The sequence below is a fragment of the Pempheris klunzingeri genome, chromosome 6 (genome assembly GCF_042242105.1).
Source record: "Pempheris klunzingeri isolate RE-2024b chromosome 6, fPemKlu1.hap1, whole genome shotgun sequence".
NCBI classification, from domain to species: Eukaryota; Metazoa; Chordata; class Actinopteri; order Acropomatiformes; family Pempheridae; genus Pempheris; species Pempheris klunzingeri.
In genome coordinates, this window is record NC_092017.1 from 24022005 (window position 1) to 24041888 (window position 19884).

At 41.6% G+C, this 19884-nt stretch overlaps 4 protein-coding genes across 4 annotated transcripts; all 4 read left to right on the forward strand.

The window, feature by feature from the left end:
• The first annotated feature begins 1637 nt into the window (after nt 1–1637).
• LOC139202700 (trace amine-associated receptor 9-like) lies at nt 1638–3147 on the forward strand. Its single transcript, XM_070832257.1, has 2 exons — nt 1638–1807; nt 2337–3147. The coding sequence occupies exons 1-2, from the start codon at nt 1638–1640 to the stop codon at nt 3145–3147; spliced, it is 981 nt and encodes a 326-aa protein (XP_070688358.1).
• Nucleotides 3148–7515: 4368 nt separating this feature from the next.
• On the forward strand, nt 7516–8951 carry LOC139202701 (trace amine-associated receptor 1-like). The gene is made up of 2 exons (XM_070832258.1): nt 7516–7685; nt 8141–8951. Exons 1-2 carry the CDS (start codon nt 7516–7518, stop codon nt 8949–8951), a joined length of 981 nt encoding a protein of 326 aa, XP_070688359.1.
• Nucleotides 8952–13613: 4662 nt separating this feature from the next.
• LOC139202702 (trace amine-associated receptor 1-like) lies at nt 13614–15050 on the forward strand. The gene is made up of 2 exons (XM_070832259.1): nt 13614–13783; nt 14240–15050. Exons 1-2 carry the CDS (start codon nt 13614–13616, stop codon nt 15048–15050), a joined length of 981 nt encoding a protein of 326 aa, XP_070688360.1.
• Nucleotides 15051–16584: 1534 nt separating this feature from the next.
• LOC139202703 (trace amine-associated receptor 13c-like) lies at nt 16585–18002 on the forward strand. Its single transcript, XM_070832260.1, has 2 exons — nt 16585–16754; nt 17198–18002. Exons 1-2 carry the CDS (start codon nt 16585–16587, stop codon nt 18000–18002), a joined length of 975 nt encoding a protein of 324 aa, XP_070688361.1.
• The last annotated feature ends 1882 nt before the right edge of the window (nt 18003–19884 follow it).

The window sequence follows — 19884 nt, forward strand, 5'->3', positions numbered from 1 at the left end:
ATACCTATGATGAAAATTACAGGCCTCTCTCAACTGTTTAAGTGGGAGAACTTGCACAATTGGTGGCTGACTAAATACTTTTTTGCCCCACTGTATGTACCCACAATGACCCCTTTTTACTCACAATTGTTAAATTGGTTGTTTAAAGGTCCCATATTTTGCAAATTGCACCTTTTAATGTCTTGTCAACATAAATATGTGCCCCCAGTGAGCCTAGAACCCCCCAAACTTTGACAAAAGACCATCTTCTGTCCTTTTCTCCACCTCCATCTTTCAGGAAATGTGTCTGAAAACATGCCGTTTAGATTTGACTCTCCTTATGATGTCATAAGGTGATCTGTTGACCTTATGACCTCCTCCAGACCTGATTGTCCTCGCCCACTGAAAACCTCCTGACTCCACCTCGCTGTCCGCCATTGTTTTTTTCTTCACTACAGCAGCTCTCAGTGACACAAAGATGTCAAAGGTGAGAGCGAAGCAGCACATTGTTCTGTTCCTCTAAAACAGAGCGTTAAGACAGACGCTGAACTCAGCTGCAGCTGCCATGTCTGCTATGAGAAAAATAATAACCACGTAAACCTGTTGTCGTAGGAATACAAATACAAGTATGAACTTGAAAATTAACTGAATATCGGACCTTTAATAGATTTTTAGAAAGACAGAAAACAGTGCAGCTATTTTGATGATCAATTAAGTGAATTTTCAGGAAAAACTGCCAAACATTTGATAGATCTTACTTGGCCAATAATCACAATGGTTTTGATTGTGCTTTCTGTGTTTTAAAAACCTAAGATTGAGCCAGAGATCTCAGCATTTTCACTTCATTCATTATCATACCACCAAACTGCTGCAATAAGTAGTTGAGATATTGTGTAGCTGATATTAAAGAGCTTTTTTCAATCATGTGGGCTATGTAGATTGTGGTTTTCATGTCATGCTGTGTCTGTAAAAGTAAATATTAGTTCACTTTCCATGCTCTATCTGTTGTCTCACAACAACTGATGTGAGGCACTAATCATAATCTCCCCCTCCAGGCAGCTCCACACCCCCACCAATCTCATCCTCCTCTCCCTGGCTGTGTCTGACCTGCTGGTGGGCCTCATTGTGATGCCACCGGCATTCATTGCCCTGCAGTCCTGTGGGTTTGTGGGTACAATCACATGTGCTTCTTCATACTTGGTGAGCTTCATCCTCATCTCTGCCTCTGTTGGGAACATGGTGCTCATATCGGTGGACCGCTATGTGGCTATTTGTGACCCTTTGACAGAAAACAGTGCAGCTATTTTGATGATCAATTAAGTGAATTTTCAGGAAAAACTGCCAAACATTTGATAGATCTTACTTGGCCAATTAATCTATAATGAAAATGATCATCAGTTGCAAGACAGAAATGAAGTTTAGGAGTGAATGATGAAATGGCAGAGTTGATGATTAGGAGCTCTGGGGAAAAAAACAAGGTGATGGGAGGATGTTTGGGGAGGAACAAGAGGCGGAGAAGGAGGGAGGGTGACAGAAGACATGATGGAAATGAAGAAGATATGGAATAAATATCTGATCTCATGAGTAAATTAATCTGAGGGCTGCAGCAGCAGACCTCAGCAGCTCCTTGTTCAGACCCACAATCACTATCTCTGGTGATGGGGGAGACACTGGAAGCAGATGATCTCTGTATCCTTCCCCTTAACACCTCCTGCAGGTCAATGTCTGGTACTCCCAAGGCCGTGCTCATCAGCACACTGCTCTACTGTATCACTCTGCTCACTGTGCTGCTCAACTTGTTGGTTGTCATCTCCATCTCGCATTTCAGGCACAGACACATTTCTTGAAATATGACAGCTAATACTGTGCACATGTTAAGGTTATAGATGGAGGTTTTGCTTGTTTCATGCTAAACAATGTCCATGTTTTTATCCTGCTTTAACTATGTTTGCTTGTTTTAAAAAACTTGCTTTACTTAATGGGCCAGAGATCTCAGTACTTCAACTTTATGCTAAAAAGATCGATTTAAGCTCTTAGTCCACCCTCTATACAATGTTTTTGATTGTGCTTTCTGTGTTTTAAAAACCTAAGATTGAGCCAGAGATCTCAGTATTTTCACTTCATTCATTATCATACCACCAAACTGCTGCAGTAAGTAGTTGAGATATTGTGGAGCTGATATTAAAGAGCTTTTTTTAATCATGTAGGATATGTAGAGTGTGGTTTTCATGTTGCTGTGTCTGTAAAAGTAAATATTAGTTTATTTTCCATGCTCTATTTGTTGTCTCACAACAACTGATGTGATCCAAACTCATTTGCACCTGATGTGAGGCACTAATCATAATCTCCCCCTCCAGGCAGCTCCACACCCCCACCAATCTCATCCTCCTCTCCCTGGCTGTGTCTGACCTGCTGGTGGGCCTCATTGTGATGCCAGCGGCATTCATTGTCCTGCAGTCTTGTGGGTTTATGGGTACAATCACATGTGCTTTTTCATACCTGGTGAGCTTCATCCTCATCTCTGCCTCTGTTGGGAACATGGTGCTCATATCGGTGGACCGCTATGTGGCTATTTGTGACCCTTTGCGCTATTCTTCCATGATAACACCAAGCAGAGTTAGAATCTGTCTGTGTCTGTGTTGGCTCTGTTCTGTTATCTACAGCCTTATAATACTGAAAGATCACTTATTAAAAATAGATTTGTCTAATTCCTGCCATCAACAATGTGTAGTTATCATAAACTACATTTCAGGGGCAGTAGACTTGATTCTCACCTTTTTCGGCCCTGTTACTGTTATCATTGTTCTCTATATGAGAGTGTTTGTGGTGGCTGTGTCACAGGCTCGTGCCATGCGGTCTCAAATTTCATCTGTTAAATCAAATACTGTGACTTTTAAGAAATCTGAGATGAGGGCTGCTAGAACTCTTGGTATAACCCTTGTAGTGTTTTTAATTTGTCTCTTTCCATACTACGGTCCTTCTATAGTAGGACAGGATACCGTAGGTGAAGGTGTATCAGCTCAGCTTTGGCTCTTGTATTGTAACTCCACTTTTAATCCTGTGATCTACGCCTTTTTCTACCCGTGGTTTAGAAAATCAATTAAACTTGTTGTCAGCTTTAAGATTCTGCAGCCAGGATCCTGTGAGGCCATAATAATGCAGAGATAAGCATTATACTGTCTATAACCTGACTTATTTTATAAAGCTAAAATCTGTCTAATTGATGGTGAAGTAAATTCATTTGGTTTTGTCAACCCTAACCCTTTGCATAGTTTGATTGAATGCCAAGATTAAATAATTGAGAACTATGTTAACAATATAAGTTATTGATGTGTTCAGTAGATTCCTTTGTATTCTTACTTGTTAAAAATGTGCACACAAAAGGCCTTTGAGATGATGACACAGTCCTGTTTCAATGTGTAATTAAAGGATGGATCTTCCAGAAAAACTGTGATGCTGTGTTGTGTTCAGACTGTCAATGAACCCAGACGGAAGGCTTAATGAGTATCAACCCTTATCTACAGACTAAACAACTATGTAAACAACATTTACAGTTGATGGAGGTGACATTGAGAGAAAAAATAAAAATAATTTGTGCTCTCAATTGAATAATTCATGTGTAGTTAAATGCCCTCTACGATACCTCCCAGACTCTGTATCAAAGTACCTTCAAATGTTAAAGCATTTTGAACCAATACAACGTGCTAAGTTAATGCCAAGTACAAAAAGGATCCAAATACCTGACAGGGTCTCTCCAAAATATAATAGAAAAGAAGAATTTATGTTTGTGTTGTTCTAATAATTCTTGTAGGACTTTCGTTTGATTTATTGTAATTTAATTAGCTGGGGTATAAAATAACCTCAAGATTCAAGACCTTTATTTGTCACATACACATTATACACAGTATAATGTTTAGTGAAATGTTTTGAGTGCCTGTTCCAGACTGAAACAATAATAGATAAAATAACAAAGTGAAACAATAAGAGTAGAAAACACGATATATATAGATATATATACACTGAACAAAAATATAAACGCAACACTTTTGTTTTTGCTCCCATATTTTATGAGCTGAACTCAAAGATCTAAAACATTTTCTATATACAAAAAAATACCATTTCTGTCAAATATTGTTCACAAATCTGTCTAAATCTGTGTTAGTGAGCACTTCTCCTTTGCCGAGATAATCCATCCCACCTCACAGATGTGGCATATCAAGATGCTGATTAGACAGCATGATTATTGCACAGGTGTGCCTTAGGCTGGCCATAATAAAAGGCCACCCTAAAATGTGCAGTCTTGCTTTATTGGGGGGGGGCAGAAAACCAGTCAGTATCTGGGATGACCACCATTTTCCTCACACAGTGCAACACATCTCCTTCGCATAGAGTTGATTAGGTTGTTGATTGTGGCCTGTGGAATGTTGGTCCACTCCTCTTCAATGGCTGTGCCAAGTTGCTGGATATTGGCAGGAACTGGAACACGCTGTCGTATACGCCGATCCAGAGCATCCCAAACATGCTCAATGGGTGACATGTCCGGTGAGCATGCTGGCCATGCAAGAACTGGGATGTTTTCAGCTTCCAGGAATTGTGTACAGATCCTTGCAACATGGGGCCGTGCATCATCATGCTGCAACATGAGGTGATGGTCGTGGATGAATGGCACAATAATGGGCCTCAGGATCTGGTCACGGTATCTCTGTGCATTCAAAATGCCATCAATAAAATGCACCTGTGTTCGTTGTCCATAACATAACCCCACCGCCACCATGGGCCACTCGATCCACAACGTTGACATCAGCAAACCGCTCACCCACACCACGCCACACACGCTGTCTCCCATCTGCCCTGAACAGTGAAAACCGGGATTCATCCATGAAGAGAACACCTCTCCAACGTGCCAGACGCCATCAAATGTGAGCATTTGCCCACTCAAGTCGGTTACGACGATGAACTGCAGTCAGGTCGAGACCCTGATGAGGACGACAAGCATGCAGATGAGCTTCCCTGAGACGGTTTCTGACAGTTTGTGCAGAAATTCTTTGGTTATGCAAATCGATTGTTGCAGCAGCTGTCCGGGTGGCTGGTCTCAGACGATCTTGGAGGTGAACATGCTGGATGTGGAGGTCCTGGGCTGGTGTGGTTACACGTGGTCTGCGGTTGTGAGGCCGGTTGGATGTACTGCCAATTTGTCTGAAATGCCTTTGGAGAAGGCTTATGGTAGAGAAATGAACATTCCATTCACGGGCAACAGCTCTGGTGGACATTCCTGTAGTCAGCATGCCAATTGCACGCTCCCTCAAAATCATCTGTGGCATTGTGCTGTGTGATAAAACTGAACATTTTAGAGTGGCCTTTTATTGTGGCCAGCCTAAGGCACACCTGTGCAATAATCATGCTGTCTAATCAGCATCTTGATATGCCACACCTGTGAGGTGGGATGGATTATCTCGGCAAAGGAGAAGTGCTCACTAACACAGATTTATGAACAATATTTGACAGAAATCGTTGTTTTTTGTATATAGAAAATGTTTTAGATCTTTGAGTTCAGCTCATGAAAAATGGGAGCAAAAACAAGTGTTGCATTTATATTTTTGTTCAGTGTATTTATATATTATTAAGCACTGGGGCTCAGAAACAGGAGGGACCCAAATACACGACGCAAGGCACTGTTAGACAGATCATAACTCTTTAATACACACAAGACAAGATACTTACAAAACTTTTAGCGTGGGCCCACTCCGCTGTAGCCCATGCCAGCCAGGTGTGAGATCATAAACGCCACCTTGGCCTGGTCGGTGGTATACAAGGTGGAGTTCAGTTTAAAATGCAAATCGCACTGCACAATGAATGTTCTGCAGTCACCTGAGTTCCCTGAAAACCTTTCAGGTGAGGCGAGGCGTGGAGCTGACAGGAAATGTGACGGGGTCGGTGGGGCGTCGGCTGGTGGAACCGTGGTTGATGGCGCCGCTGGGGAAAGAGGTGCAGCCTCCAGCTGTGTGAGAACGTGGTGGAGTTGATCCGTCAGGTGTTGCACCTGCGCCGTCACCGACACTTGGAAGTCCCCCTGGCGGTCGGCCAGATCCTTCACCCCGCGGTGGATGGTTCCAAACTGCTCCTCATGCTGGAAAAGCTTGGAGCCCTCAGTTGACAGAGCTGTCTTAAAAGAGCTCACATCGGCTTGGTCCATGTCTGGCCAGATTGTACTATTAAGCACTGGGGCTCAGAAACAGGAGGGACCCAAATACATGACGCAAGGCACTCTTAAACAGATCATAACTCTTTAATACACACAAAAGACAAGATACTTACAAAACTTTTAGCGTGGGATACAATGGCTAGGCTTGATTACTAGAAAGACCGTGACGTTCGACAAAACAAGACAATCTGGCACAGGACAAAGGGAGATGCAGACTATTTACACACAGGGTAATGGGGAACAGGTGGAAACAATCAGGGTGGGTCAGATGATCACAAAGACAGGAAACACACAAGGTCACACAAGTCAAGAGCCTGAAACGAGAGGAGAGTTTTAGTTTTCAAAATGAAACAGGAAGTCTAGACACGAGTGAACTTAGACAAATTAACAAACACAACGAGACATAACGTATATATAGATTTATATATATATATGTATATAAATATATATATACACACACACATATAAAGATAGAATAAATAAATACATAAATCAAAGTCTGAAACCTAGAATATGGGTGTATATACAAGTATGCCGAAGTATTGCAGGTTGTGAATAGACTGTCTATAAAGTCTGTTGTTTCAGGTTAAGCAGGCGGACGGCCTGAGGGAAGAAGCTCCTCCTCATCCTCTCTGTGTTAGCCTTCAGGCAGCGGTAACAGTCTGTGGCTGGGGTGGGTGGGCTCCCTCGCAATCTTCCTGGCCTTTGACCTGCAGCACTGCTGGTAAATGTCCTCCAGGTTGGGGAGGGTGGTTCTGATGGTGCGCTCAGCCGAGCGGACCACCCTCCACAGGGCCAAGAAGTCCTGCTTGGTGCTGCTGCCCATCCAGGTGGTGATGCTCCCACCCAGAACACACTCAATGGTGCAGGTGTAAAAGTTCCATTCTCACATAGTTTCCCCTCCTGGTGTCCAGGTGGGCCAGGGCTGTGTCAAGCAGGTGATTTATGGCGTCATCTGTGGATCTGTTGGGCCGGTATGCGAATTGACCAATTAAGTACATTTTCAGGAAAAACTGCCAAACATTTGATAGATCTTACTTGGCCAATTAATCTATCATGAAAATGATCATCAGTTGCAGGACAGAAATGAAGTTTAGGAGTGAATGATGAAATGGCAGAGTTGATGATTAGGAGCTCTGGGGGAAAAAAACAAGGTGATGGGAGGATGTTTGGGGAGGAACAAGAGGGGGAGAAGGAGGGAGGGTGACAGAAGAGATGATGGAAATGAAGAAGATATGGAATAAATATCTGATCTCATGAGTAAATTAATCTGAGGGCTGCAGCAGCAGACCTCAGCAGCTCCTTGTTCAGACCCACAATCACTATCTCTGGTGATGGGGGAGACACTGGAAGCAGATGATCTCTGTATCCTTCCCCTTAACACCTCCTGCAGGTCAATGTCTGGTACTCCCAAGGCCGTGCTCATCAGCACACTGCTCTACTGTATCACTCTGCTCACTGTGCTGCTCAACTTGTTGGTCATCATCTCCATCTCGCATTTCAGGCACAGACACATTTCTTGAAATATGACAGCTAATACTGTGCACATGTTAAGGTTATAGATGGAGGTTTTGTTTGTTTCATGCTAAACAATGTCCATGTTTTTAACCTGCTTTAACTATGTTTGCTTGTTTTAAAAAACTTGCTTTACGAAATGGACCAGAGATCTCAGTAATTCAACTTTATGCTAAAAAGATCGATTTAAGCTCTTAGTCCACCCTCTATACAATGTTTTTGATTGTGCTTTCTGTGTTTTAAAAACCTAAGATTGAGCAATAATTAGTTGAGATATTGTGTAGCTGATTGATATTATAAAGCTTTTTTTAATCATGTAGGCGATGTAGAGTGTGGTTTTCATGTTGCTGTGTCTGTAAAAGTAAATATTAGTTCACTTTCCATGCTCTATTTGTTGTCTGACAACAACTGATGTGAGGCACTAATCATAATCTCCCCCTCCAGGCAGCTCCACACCCCCACCAATCTCATCCTCCTCTCCCTGGCTGTGTCTGACCTGCTGGTGGGCCTCGTAGCGATGCCAGTCACAATCATCGTCCTGCAGTCTTGTGGGTTTCTGAATACAATCACATGTGCTATTTCATACCTGGTGAGCGTCATCCTCACCTCTGCCTCTGTTGGGAACATGGTGCTCATATCGGTGGACCGCTATGTGGCTATTTGTGACCCTTTGCGCTATTCTTCCATGATAACACCAAGCAGAGTTAGAATCTGTCTGTGTCTGTGTTGGCTCTGTTCTGTTATCTACAGCCTTATAATACTGAACATTCACTTCTCTCAAATAGATTTCTCTAATTCCTGCCATCAACAATGTGTAATTATCGTAAGCTACATTTCAGGGGCAGTAGACTTGCTTCTCTCCTTTTTCGGCCCTGTTACTGTTATCATTGTTCTCTATATGAGAGTGTTTGTGGTGGCTGTGTCACAGGCTCGTGCCATGCGGTCTCAAATTTCATCTGTTAAATCAAATGCTGTGACTGTTAAGAAATCTGAGATGAGGGCTGCTAGAACTCTTGGTATAACCCTTCTAGTGTTTTTACTTTGTCTCTTTCCATACTACGGTCCTTCTATAGTAGGACAGGATACCTTAATTGAAGGTGTATCACCTCAGCTTTGGCTCTTCTATTGTAACTCCACTTTTAATCCTGTGATCTATGCCTTTTTCTATCCGTGGTTTAGGAAATCAATTAAACTTGTTGTCAGCTTTAAGATTCTGCAGCGAGGTTCCTGTGAGTCCATAATAATGCAGAGATAAGCATTATACTGTCTATAACCTGACTTATTTTATAAAGGTAAAATCTGTCTAATTGATGGTGAAGTAAATTCATTTGGTTTTGTCAACCCTAACCCTTTGCATAGTTTGATTGAATGCCAAGATTAAATAATTGAGAACTATGTTAACAATATAAGTTATTGATGTGTTCAGTAGATTCCTTTGTATTCTTACTTGTTAAAAATGTGCACACAAAAGGCCTTTGAGATGATGACACAGTCCTGTTTCAATGTATAATTAAAGGATGGATTTTCCAGAAAAACTGTGATGCTGTGTTGTGTTCAGACTGTCAATGAACCCAGACGGAAGGCTTAATGAGTATCAACCCTTATCTACAGACCAGACAACAATGTAAACAACATTTACAGTTGATGGAGGTGACATTGAGAGAAAACATAAAACTAATTTGTGCTCTCAATTGAATAATTCATGTGTAGTTTTTTGCCCTCTATGATACCTCCCAGACTCTGTATCAAAGTACCTTCAAATGTTAAAGCATTTTGAAACAATACAACGTGCGAAGTTAATGCCAAGTACAAAAAGGATCCAAATACCTGACGGGTTCTCACCAAAATACAATAGAAAAGAAGAATTTATGTTTGTGTTGTTCTAATAATTCTTGTAGGACTTTTGTTTGATTTATTGTAATTTAATTAGCTGGGGTATAAAATAGCCTCGACTAGTAAAATGAAGTTTGTCCAGACTGCGGAGAAACTAAAACCTGTCATTGACTTGATGTCTGTAATTAGTAATGGGGCTTTTTTGTGTATATTCAAGAACATTTTTCCTTTTGTGAATGATATTAAAGGATGCTTGAAATGCGTGTGGTAGGCTGATCTTTAATTACCTAAACCAGTTCCTGTTCTGACACAGTTTTATTGTTACCCAAGCAGGGGCTGCTGTACATCAGAGCTGTGAAGGCCTTTAAGAAAGGGAAATCTGTAGCATACATCTGACTGGTCTCTAGAGGTCTGTTAAAAAAATCCAACCCCATGCAATTAAAAAGCTGACATTTTACATGCTTTTACTGAATTTCCTACTCGCCTGCTTCTTGTTTTGTTTGCATTCTCCAAATCATAAAATTAGAATTTACTTTGATTTATTTTAATTTATCCTATGTATACAGTGGGGCAAAAAAGTATTTAGTCAGCCACCAATTGTGCAAGTTCTCCCACTTAAACAGATGAGAGAGGCCTGCAATTTTCATCATAGGTATACCTCAACTATGAGAGACAAAATGAGAAAAAAAAAAATCCAGAAAATCACATTGTCTGATTTTAAAGAAATTATTTGCAAATTATGGTGGAAAATAAGTATTTGGTCAATAACAAAAGTTCATCTCAATACTTTGTTATATACCCTTTGTTGGCAATGACAGAGGTTAAACGTTTTCTGTAAGTCTTCACAAGGTTTTCACACACTGTTGCTGGTATTTTGGCCCATTCCTCCATGCAGATCTCCTCTAGAGCAGTGATGTTTTGGGGCTGTCGCTGGGCAACACGGACTTTCAACTCCCTCCAAAGATTTTCTATGGGGTTGAGATCTGGAGACTGGCTAGGCCACTCCAGGACCTTGAAATGCTTCTTACGAAGCCACTCCTTCGTTGGCTGGGCGGTGTGTTTGGGATCATTGTCATGCTGAAAGACCCAGCCACGTTTCATCTTCAATGCCCTTGCTGATGGAAGGAGGTTTTCACTCAAAATCTCACGATACATGGCCCCATTCATTCTTTCCTTTACACGGATCAGTCGTCCTGGTCCCTTTGCAGAAAAACAGCCCCAAAACATGATGTTTCCACCCCCATGCTTCACAGTAGGTATGGTGTTCTTTGGATGCAACTCAGCATTCTTTCTCCTCCAAACACGACAAGTTGAGTTTTTACCTAAAAGTTCTATTTTGGTTTCATCTGACCATATGATATTCTCCCAATCCTCTTCTGGATCATCCAAATGCTCTCTAGCAAACTTCAGATGGGCCTGGACATGTACTGGCTTAAGCAGGGGGACACCTCTGGCACTGCAGGATTTGAGTCCCTGGCGGCGTAGTGTGTTACTGATGGTAGCCTTTGTTACTTTGGTCCCAGCTCTCTGCAGGTCATTCACTAGCTCCCCCTGTGTGGTTCTGGGATTTTTGCTCACCGTTCTTGTGATCATTTTGACCCCACGGGGTGAGATCATGCGTGGAGCCCCAGATCGAGGGAGATTATCAGTGATCTTGTATATCTTCCATTTTCTAATAATTGCTCCCACAGTTGATTTCTTCACACCAAGCTGCTTACCTATTGCAGATTCAGTCTTCCCAGCCTGGTGCAGGTCTACAATTTTGTTTCTGGTGTCTTTTGACAGCTCTTTGGTCTTGACCATAGTGGAGTTTGGAGTGTGACTGTTTGAGGTTGTGGACAGGTGTCTTTTATACTGATAACGAGTTCAAACAAGTGCCGTTAATACAGGTAACGAGTGGAGGACAGAGGAGCCTCTTAAAGAAGAAGTTACAGGTCTGTGAGAGCCAGAAATCTTGCTTGTTTGTAGGTGACCAAATACTTATTTTACCGAGGAATTTACCAATTAATTCATTAAAAATCCTACAATGTGATTTCCTGGATTCTTTCCCCCCATTCTGTCTCTCATAGTTGAAGTGTACCTATGATGAAAATTACAGGCCTCTCTCATCTTTTTAAGTGGGAGAACTTGCACAATTGGTGGCTGACTAAATACTTTTTTGCCCCACTGTATACATAAGGTAAATTAAAATAAATCAAAGTAAATTCTAATTTTATGATTTGGAGAATGCAAACAAAACAAGAAGCAGACGAGCAGGAGATTCAGTAAAAGCATGTAAAATGTCAGCTTTTTAATTGCATGGGGTTGGATTTTTTTAACAGACCTCTAGAGACCAGTCAGATGTATGCTACAGATTTCCCTTTCTTAAAGGCCTTCACAGCTCTGATGTACAGCAGCCCCTGCTTGGGTAACAATAAAACTGTGTCAGAACAGGAACTGGTTTAGGTAATTAAAGGTCAGCCTACCACACGCATTTCAAGCATCCTTTAATATCATTCACAAAAGGAAAAATGTTCTTGAATATACACAAAAAAGCCCCATTATTACCCACAATGACCCCTTTTTACTCACAATTGTTAAATTGGTTGTTTAAAGGTCCCATATTTTGCAAATTGCACTTTTTAATGTCTTGTCAACATAAATATGTGCCCCCAGTGAGCCTAGAGCCCCCCAAACTTTGACAAAAGACCATCTTCTGTCTTTTTCTCCACCTCCATCTTTCAGGAAATGTGTCTGAAAACATGCCGTTTAGATTTGACTCTCCTTATGATGTCATAAGGTGATCTGTTGACCTTATGACCTCCTCCAGACCTGATTGTCCTTGCCCACTGAAAACCTCCTGACTCCACCTCGCTGTCCGCCATTGTTTTTTTCTTCACTACAGCAGCTCTCAGTGACACGAAGATGTCAAAGGTGAGAACGAAGCAGCACATTGTTCTGTTCCTCTAAAACGGAGCGTTAAGACAGACGCTGAACTCAGCTGCAGCTGCCATGTCTGCTATGAGAAAAATAATAACCACGTAAACCTGTTGTCGTAGGAATACAAATACAAGTATGAACTTGAAAATTAACAGAATATCGGACCTTTAATAGATTTTTAGAAAGACAGAAAACAGTGCAGCTATTTTGATGATCAATTAAGTCCATTTTCAGGAAAAAATGCCAAACATTTGATAGATCTTACTTGGCCAATAATCACAATGGTTTTGATTGTGCTTTCTGTGTTTTAAAAACCTAAGATTGAGCCAGAGATCTCAGCATTTTCACTTCATTCATTATCATACCACCAAACTGCTGCAGTAAGTAGTTGAGATATTGTGTAGCTGATATTAAAGAGCTTTTTTCAATCATGTGGGCTATGTAGATTGTGGTTTTCATGTCATGCTGTGTCTGTAAAAGTAAATATTAGTTCACTTTCCATGCTCTATCTGTTGTCTCACAACAACTGATGTGAGGCACTAATCATAATCTCTCCCTCCAGGCAGCTCCACACCCCCACCAATCTCATCCTCCTCTCCCTGGCTGTGTCTGACCTGCTGGTGGGCCTCATTGTGATGCCAGCGGCATTCATTGGCCTGCAGTCCTGTGGGTTTGTGGGTACAATCACATGTGCTTTTTCATACTTGGTGAGCTTCATCCTCATCTCTGCCTCTGTTGGGAACATGGTGCTCATATCGGTGGACCGCTATGTGGCTATTTGTGACCCTTTGACAGAAAACAGTGCAGCTATTTTGATGATCAATTAAGTGAATTTTCAGGAAAAACTGCCAAACATTTGATAGATCTTACTTGGCCAATTAATCTATAATGAAAATGATCATCAGTTGCAGGACAGAAATGAAGTTTAGGAGTGAATGATGAAATGGCAGAGTTGATGATTAGGAGCTCTGGGGAAAAAAACAAGGTGATGGGAGGATGTTTGGGGAGGAACAAGAGGGGGAGAAGGAGGGAGGGTGACAGAAGAGATGATGGAAATGAAGAAGATATGGAATAAATATCTGATCTCACGAGTAAATTAATCTGAGGGCTGCAGCAGCAGACCTCAGCAGCTCCTTGTTCAGACCCACAATCACTATCTCTGGTGATGGGGGAGACACTGGAAGCAGATGATCTCTGTATCCTTCCCCTTAACATCTCCTGCAGGTCAATGTCTGGTACTCCCAAGGCCGTGCTCATCAGCACACTGCTCTACTGTATCACTCTGCTCACTGTGCTGCTCAACTTGTTGGTTGTCATCTCCATCTCCCATTTCAGGCACAGACACATTTCTTGAAATATGACAGCTAATACTGTGCACATGTTAAGGTTATAGATGGAGGTTTTGTTTGTTTCATGCTAAACAATGTCCATGTTTTTAACCTACTTTAACTATGTTTGCTTGTTTCAAAAAAAGTTGCTTTACGAAATGTGCCAGAGATCTCAGTAATTCAACTTTATGCTAAAAAGATCGATTCAAGCTCTTAGTCCACCCTCTACACAATGTTTTTGATTGTGCTTTCTGTGTTTTAAAAACCTAAGATTGAGCAATAATTAGTTGAGATATTACGTAGCTGATTGATATTATAAAGCTTTTTTTAATCATGTAGGCGATGTAGAGTGTGGTTTTCATGTTGCTGTGTCTGTAAAAGTAAATATTAGTTCACTTTCCATGCTCTATTTGTTGTCTGACAACAACTGATGTGAGGCACTAATCATAATCTCCCCCTCCAGGCAGCTCCACACCCCCACCAATCTCATCCTCCTCTCCCTGGCTGTGTCTGACCTGCTGGTGGGCCTCGTAGTGATGCCAGTCACAATCATCATCCTGCAGTCTTGTGGATTTCAGGGTACAATCACATGTGCCTTTTCATACCTGGTGAGCTTCATCGTCATGTCTGCCTCTGTTGGGAACATGGTGCTCATATCGGTGGACCGCTATGTGGCTATTTGTGACCCTTTGCGCTATTCTTCCATGATAACACCAAGCAGAGTTAGAATCTGTCTGTGTCTGTGTTGGCTCTGTTCTGTTATCTACAGCCTTATAACATTGAACGTTCACTTATTAAAAATAGATTTGTCTAATTCCTGCCATCAGCAATGTGTAGTTATCATAAACTACATTTCAGGGGCAGTAGACTTGCTTCTCACCTTTTTCGGCCCTGTTACTGTTATCATTGTTCTCTATGTGAGAGTGTTTGTGGTGGCTGTGTCACAGGCTCGTGCCATGCGGTCTCAAATTTCATCTGTTAAATCAAATGCTGTGACTGTTAAGAAATCTGAGATGAGGGCTGCTAGAACTCTTGGTATAACCCTTCTAGTGTTTTTATTTTGTCTCTGTCCATACTACGGTCCTTCTATAGTAGGACAGGATACCTTAATTGAAGGTGTATCACCTCAGGTTTGGCTCTTCTATTGTAACTCCACTTTTAATCCTGTGATCTACGCCTTTTTCTATCCGTGGTTTAGAAAATCAATTAAACTTGTTGTCAGCTTTAAGATTCTGCAGCCAGGATCCTGTGAGGCCATAATAATGCAGAGATAAGCATTATACTGTCTATAACCTGACTTATTTTATAAAGGTAAAATCTGTCTAATTGATGGTGAAGTAAATTCATTTGGTTTTGTCAACCCTAACCCTTTGCATAGTTTGATTGAATGCCAAGATTAAAGGAATTGAGAACTATGTTAACAATATAAGTTATTGATGTGTTCAACAGGTTCCTTTGTATTCTTACTTGTTAAAAATGTGCACACAAAAGGCCTTTGAGATGATGACACAGTCCTGTTTCAATGTGTAATTAAAGGATGGATTTTCCAGAAAAACTGAGATGCTGTGTTGTATTCAGACTGTCAATGAACCCAGACGGAAGGCTTAATGAGTATCAACCCTTATCTACAGACCAGACAACTATTTAAACAACATTTACAGTTGATGGAGGTGACATTGAGAGAAAACATAAAAATTATTTGTGCTCTCAATTGAATAATTCATGTGTAGTTTTTTGCCCTCTATGATACCTCCCAGACTCTGTATCAAAGTACCTTCAAATGTTAAAGCATTTTGAAACAATACAACGTGCTAAGTTAATGCCAAGTACAAAAAGGATCCAAATACTTAGTAGAAAACACAAAATAAATATATATATATATATATATATATATATATATATATACACACACACACACACATATAAAGATAGAATAAATAAATACATAAATGAAAGTCTGAAACCTGTGTAGAATATGGGTGTATATACAAGTATGCCAAAGTATTGCAGGTTGTGAATAGACTGTCTATAAAGTCTGTTGTTTCAGGTTAAGCAGGCGGACGGCCTGAGGAAAGAAGCTCCTCCTCATCTTCTCTGTGTTAGCCTTCAGGTAGCGGTAACGCCGACCTGACGGCAGCAGAGAAAACAGTCTGTGGCTGGGGTTGGTGGGCTCCCTCGCAATCTTCCTGGCCTTTGACCTGCAGCGCTGCTGCAGGTTGGGGAGGGTGGTTCTGATGGTGCGCTCAGCCGAGCGGACCACCCTCCTCAGGGCCAAGAAGTCCTGCTTGGTGCTGCTGCCCATCCAGGTGGTGATGCTCCCACCCAGAACACACTCAATGGTGCAGGTGTAAAAGTTCCATTCTCACATAGTTTCCCCTCCTGGTGTCCAGGTGGGCCAGGGCTGTGTCAAGCAGGTGATTTATGGCGTCATCTGTGGATCTGTTGGGCCGGTATGCGAATTGACCAATTAAGTACATTTTCAGGAAAAACTGCCAAACATTTGATAGATCTTACTTGGCCAATTAATCTATAATGAAAATGATCATCAGTTGCAGGACAGAAATGAAGTTTAGGAGTGAATGATGAAATGGCAGAGTTGATGATTAGGAGCTCTGGGGAAAAAACAAGGTGATGGGAGGATGTTTGGGGAGGAACAAGAGGCGGAGAAGGAGGGAGGGTGACAGAAGAGATGATGGAAATGAAGAAGATATGGAATAAATATCTGATCTCACGAGTAAATTAATCTGAGGGCTGCAGCAGCAGACCTCAGCAGCTCCTTGTTCAGACCCACAATCACTATCTCTGGTGATGGGGGAGACACTGGAAGCAGATGATCTCTGTATCCTTCCCCTTAACACCTCCTGCAGGTCAATGTCTGGTACTCCTAAGGCCGTGCTCATCAGCACACTGCTCTACTGTATCACTCTGCTCACTGTGCTGCTCAACTTGTTGGTCATCATCTCCATCTCGCATTTCAGGCACAGACACATTTCTTGAAATATGACAGCTAATACTGTGCACATGTTAAGGTTATAGATGGAGGTTTTGTTTGTTTCATGCTAAACAATGTACATGTTTTTATCCTGCTTTAACTATGTTTGCTTGTTTTAAAAAAGTTGCTTTACGAAATGGGCCAGAGATCTCAGTACTTCAACTTTATGCTAAAAAGATCGATTCAAGCTCTTAGTCCACCCTCTATACAATGTTTTTGATTGTGCTTTGTGTGAGATATTGTGTAGCTGATATTAAAGAGCTTTTTTTAATCATGTAGGATATGTAGAGTGTGGTTTTCATGTTGCTGTGTCTGTAAAAGTAAATATTAGTTTATTTTCCATGCTCTATTTGTTGTCTCACAACAACTGATGTGATCCAAACTCATTTGCACCTGATGTGAGGCACTAATCATAATCTCTCCCTCCAGGCAGCTCCACACCCCCACCAATCTCATCCTCCTCTCCCTGGCTGTGTCTGACCTGCTGGTGGGCCTCATTGTGATGCCAGCGGTATTCATCATCCTGCAGTCCTGTGGGTTTGTGGGTACAATCACATGTGCTTTTTCATACCTGGTGAGCTTCATCCTCACCTCTGCCTCTGTTGGGAACATGGTGCTCATATCGGTGGACCGCTATGTGGCTATTTGTGACCCTTTGCGCTATTCTTCCATGATAACACCAAGCAGAGTTAGAATCTGTCTGTGTCTGTGTTGGCTCTGTTCTGTTATCTACAACCTTATAATATTGAAAGATCACTTGTCACAAATAGATTTCTCTAATTCCTGCCATCAGCAATGTGTAGTTATCATAAACTACATTTCAGGGGCAGTAGACGTGCTTCTCACCTTTTTCGGCCCTGTTACTGTTATCATTGTTCTCTATGTGAGAGTGTTTGTGGTGGCTGTGTCACAGGCTCGTGCCATACGGTCTCAAATTTCATCTGTTAAATCAAATACTGTGACTGTTAAGAAATCTGAGATGAGGGCTGCTAGAACTCTTGGTATAACCCTTGTAGTGTTTTTACTTTGTCTCTTTCCATACTTTGGTCCTTCTATAGTAGGACAGGATACCTCACTTGAAGGTGTATCAGCTCAGGTTTGGCTCTTCTATTGTAACTCCACTTTTAATCCTGTGATCTACGCCTTTTTCTATCCGTGGTTTAGAAAATCGATTAAACTTGTTGTCAGCCTTCAGATACTGCAGCCAGGATCCTGTGAGGCCATAATAGCGTAGAGATAAGCATTATACTGTCTATAACCTGACTTGATTTTATAAAGGTAAAATCTGTCTAATTGATGGTGAAGTAAATTCATTTGGTTTTGTCAACCCTAACCCTTTGCATAGTTTGATTGAATAATTGAGAACTATGTTAACAATATAAGTTATTGATGTGTTCAATAGATTCCTTTGTATTCTTACTTGTTAAAAATGTGCACACAAAAGGCCTTTGAGATGATGACACAGTCCTGTTTCAATGTGTAATTAAAGGATGGATTTTCCAGAAAAACTGTGATGCTGTGTTGTGTTCAGACTGTCAATGAACCCAGACGGAAGGCTTAATGAGTATCAACCCTTATCTACAGACCAGACAACTATGTAAACAACATTTACAGTTGATGGAGGTGACATTGAGAGAAAACATAAAACTAATTTGTGCTCTCAATTGAATAATTCATGTGTAGTTAAATGCCCTCTACGATACCTCCCAGACTCTGTATCAAAGTACCTTCAAATGTTAAAGCATTTTGAAACAATACAACGTGCTAAGTTAATGCCAAGTACAAAAAGGATCCAAATACCTGACGGGTTCTCACCAAAATATAATAGAAAAGAAGAATTTATGTTTGTGTTGTTCTAATAATTCTTGTAGGACTTTCGTTTGATTTATTGTAATTTAATTAGCTGGGGTATAAAATAACCTCAAGATTCAAGACCTTTATTTGTCACATACACAGTTATACACAGTATAATGTTCAGTGAAATGTTTTGAGTGCCTGTTCCAGACTGAAACAATAATAGATCAAATAAATATAAAATAACACACAAAGTGAAACAATAAGAGTAGAAAACACAAGATATATATATATATATATATGTACACACACACATATACACATACACATACACACACATATATACATACACATACACACATACACATATATATATATAAGCTCCTCCTCATCTTCTCTGTGTTAGCCCTCAGGCAGCGGTAACGCCGACCTGACGGCAGCAGAGAAAACAGTCTGTGGCTGGGGTGGGTGGGTCAGCCTCTTGGCTTTCCTGACGTATTCTAAGTTCTTATGGTCCGTCCAGACTAGAAATGGCTGTTCCACTCCCTCCAGCCAGTGTCGCCACTCCTCCAGGGCAGTTTTCACGGCCAGCAGTTCCTGGTTGCCCACGTCATAGTTCCTCTCGGCCGGAATTAGTTTCCGGGAGAGGTCCATCCGCTGCAGACCTCTGTGACAGGATGGCTCCCACCCCCTCGTTGGAGGCGTCGACCTCCACCACAAACTGCCGTTGCGGATCAGGAACAGTGAGGATCGGAGCCGTGGTGAAGGCCTGCTTCAGGCGTTTAAAAGCCAGCCTCCTCGGCCAGTGGGTTCCACTCGAATGGCTGTTTGAGAGGTGAGGTGAGAGCATGCAAAGGAGCAGCGACAGAACTGAAATTCTTAATGAACCTCCGATAAAAATTGGCAAAACCCATAAACTGTTGTACCTTCTTTCGATTACCTGGTGTGGGCCAATTGGCGACGGCACTAACCTTGTCAGGGTCCATGCGCATTTGGTTAGCCGTGACGTGGAACTCACATTTTTCTGCCTTTACAAACAACTGGTGCTGTAACAGACGAGACAAGACTAGCCTGACATGAGCTTGGTGTGAGTCTAAATCAGGGGAAAAGATGAGAATATCATCCAAATAAACAAACACATAGACATTCAGAAATTCCCTCAACACCTCATTGATGAACGCCTGGAACACCGCTGGGGCGTTCATGAGGCCAAAAGGCATCACCAAGTACTCGTAATGACACGTTGGAGTATTAAAACCCGTTTTATAAGCGTTGCGAAGGTCTAACTTGGTGAATACGATGGCCTGTTGCAACAACTCAAA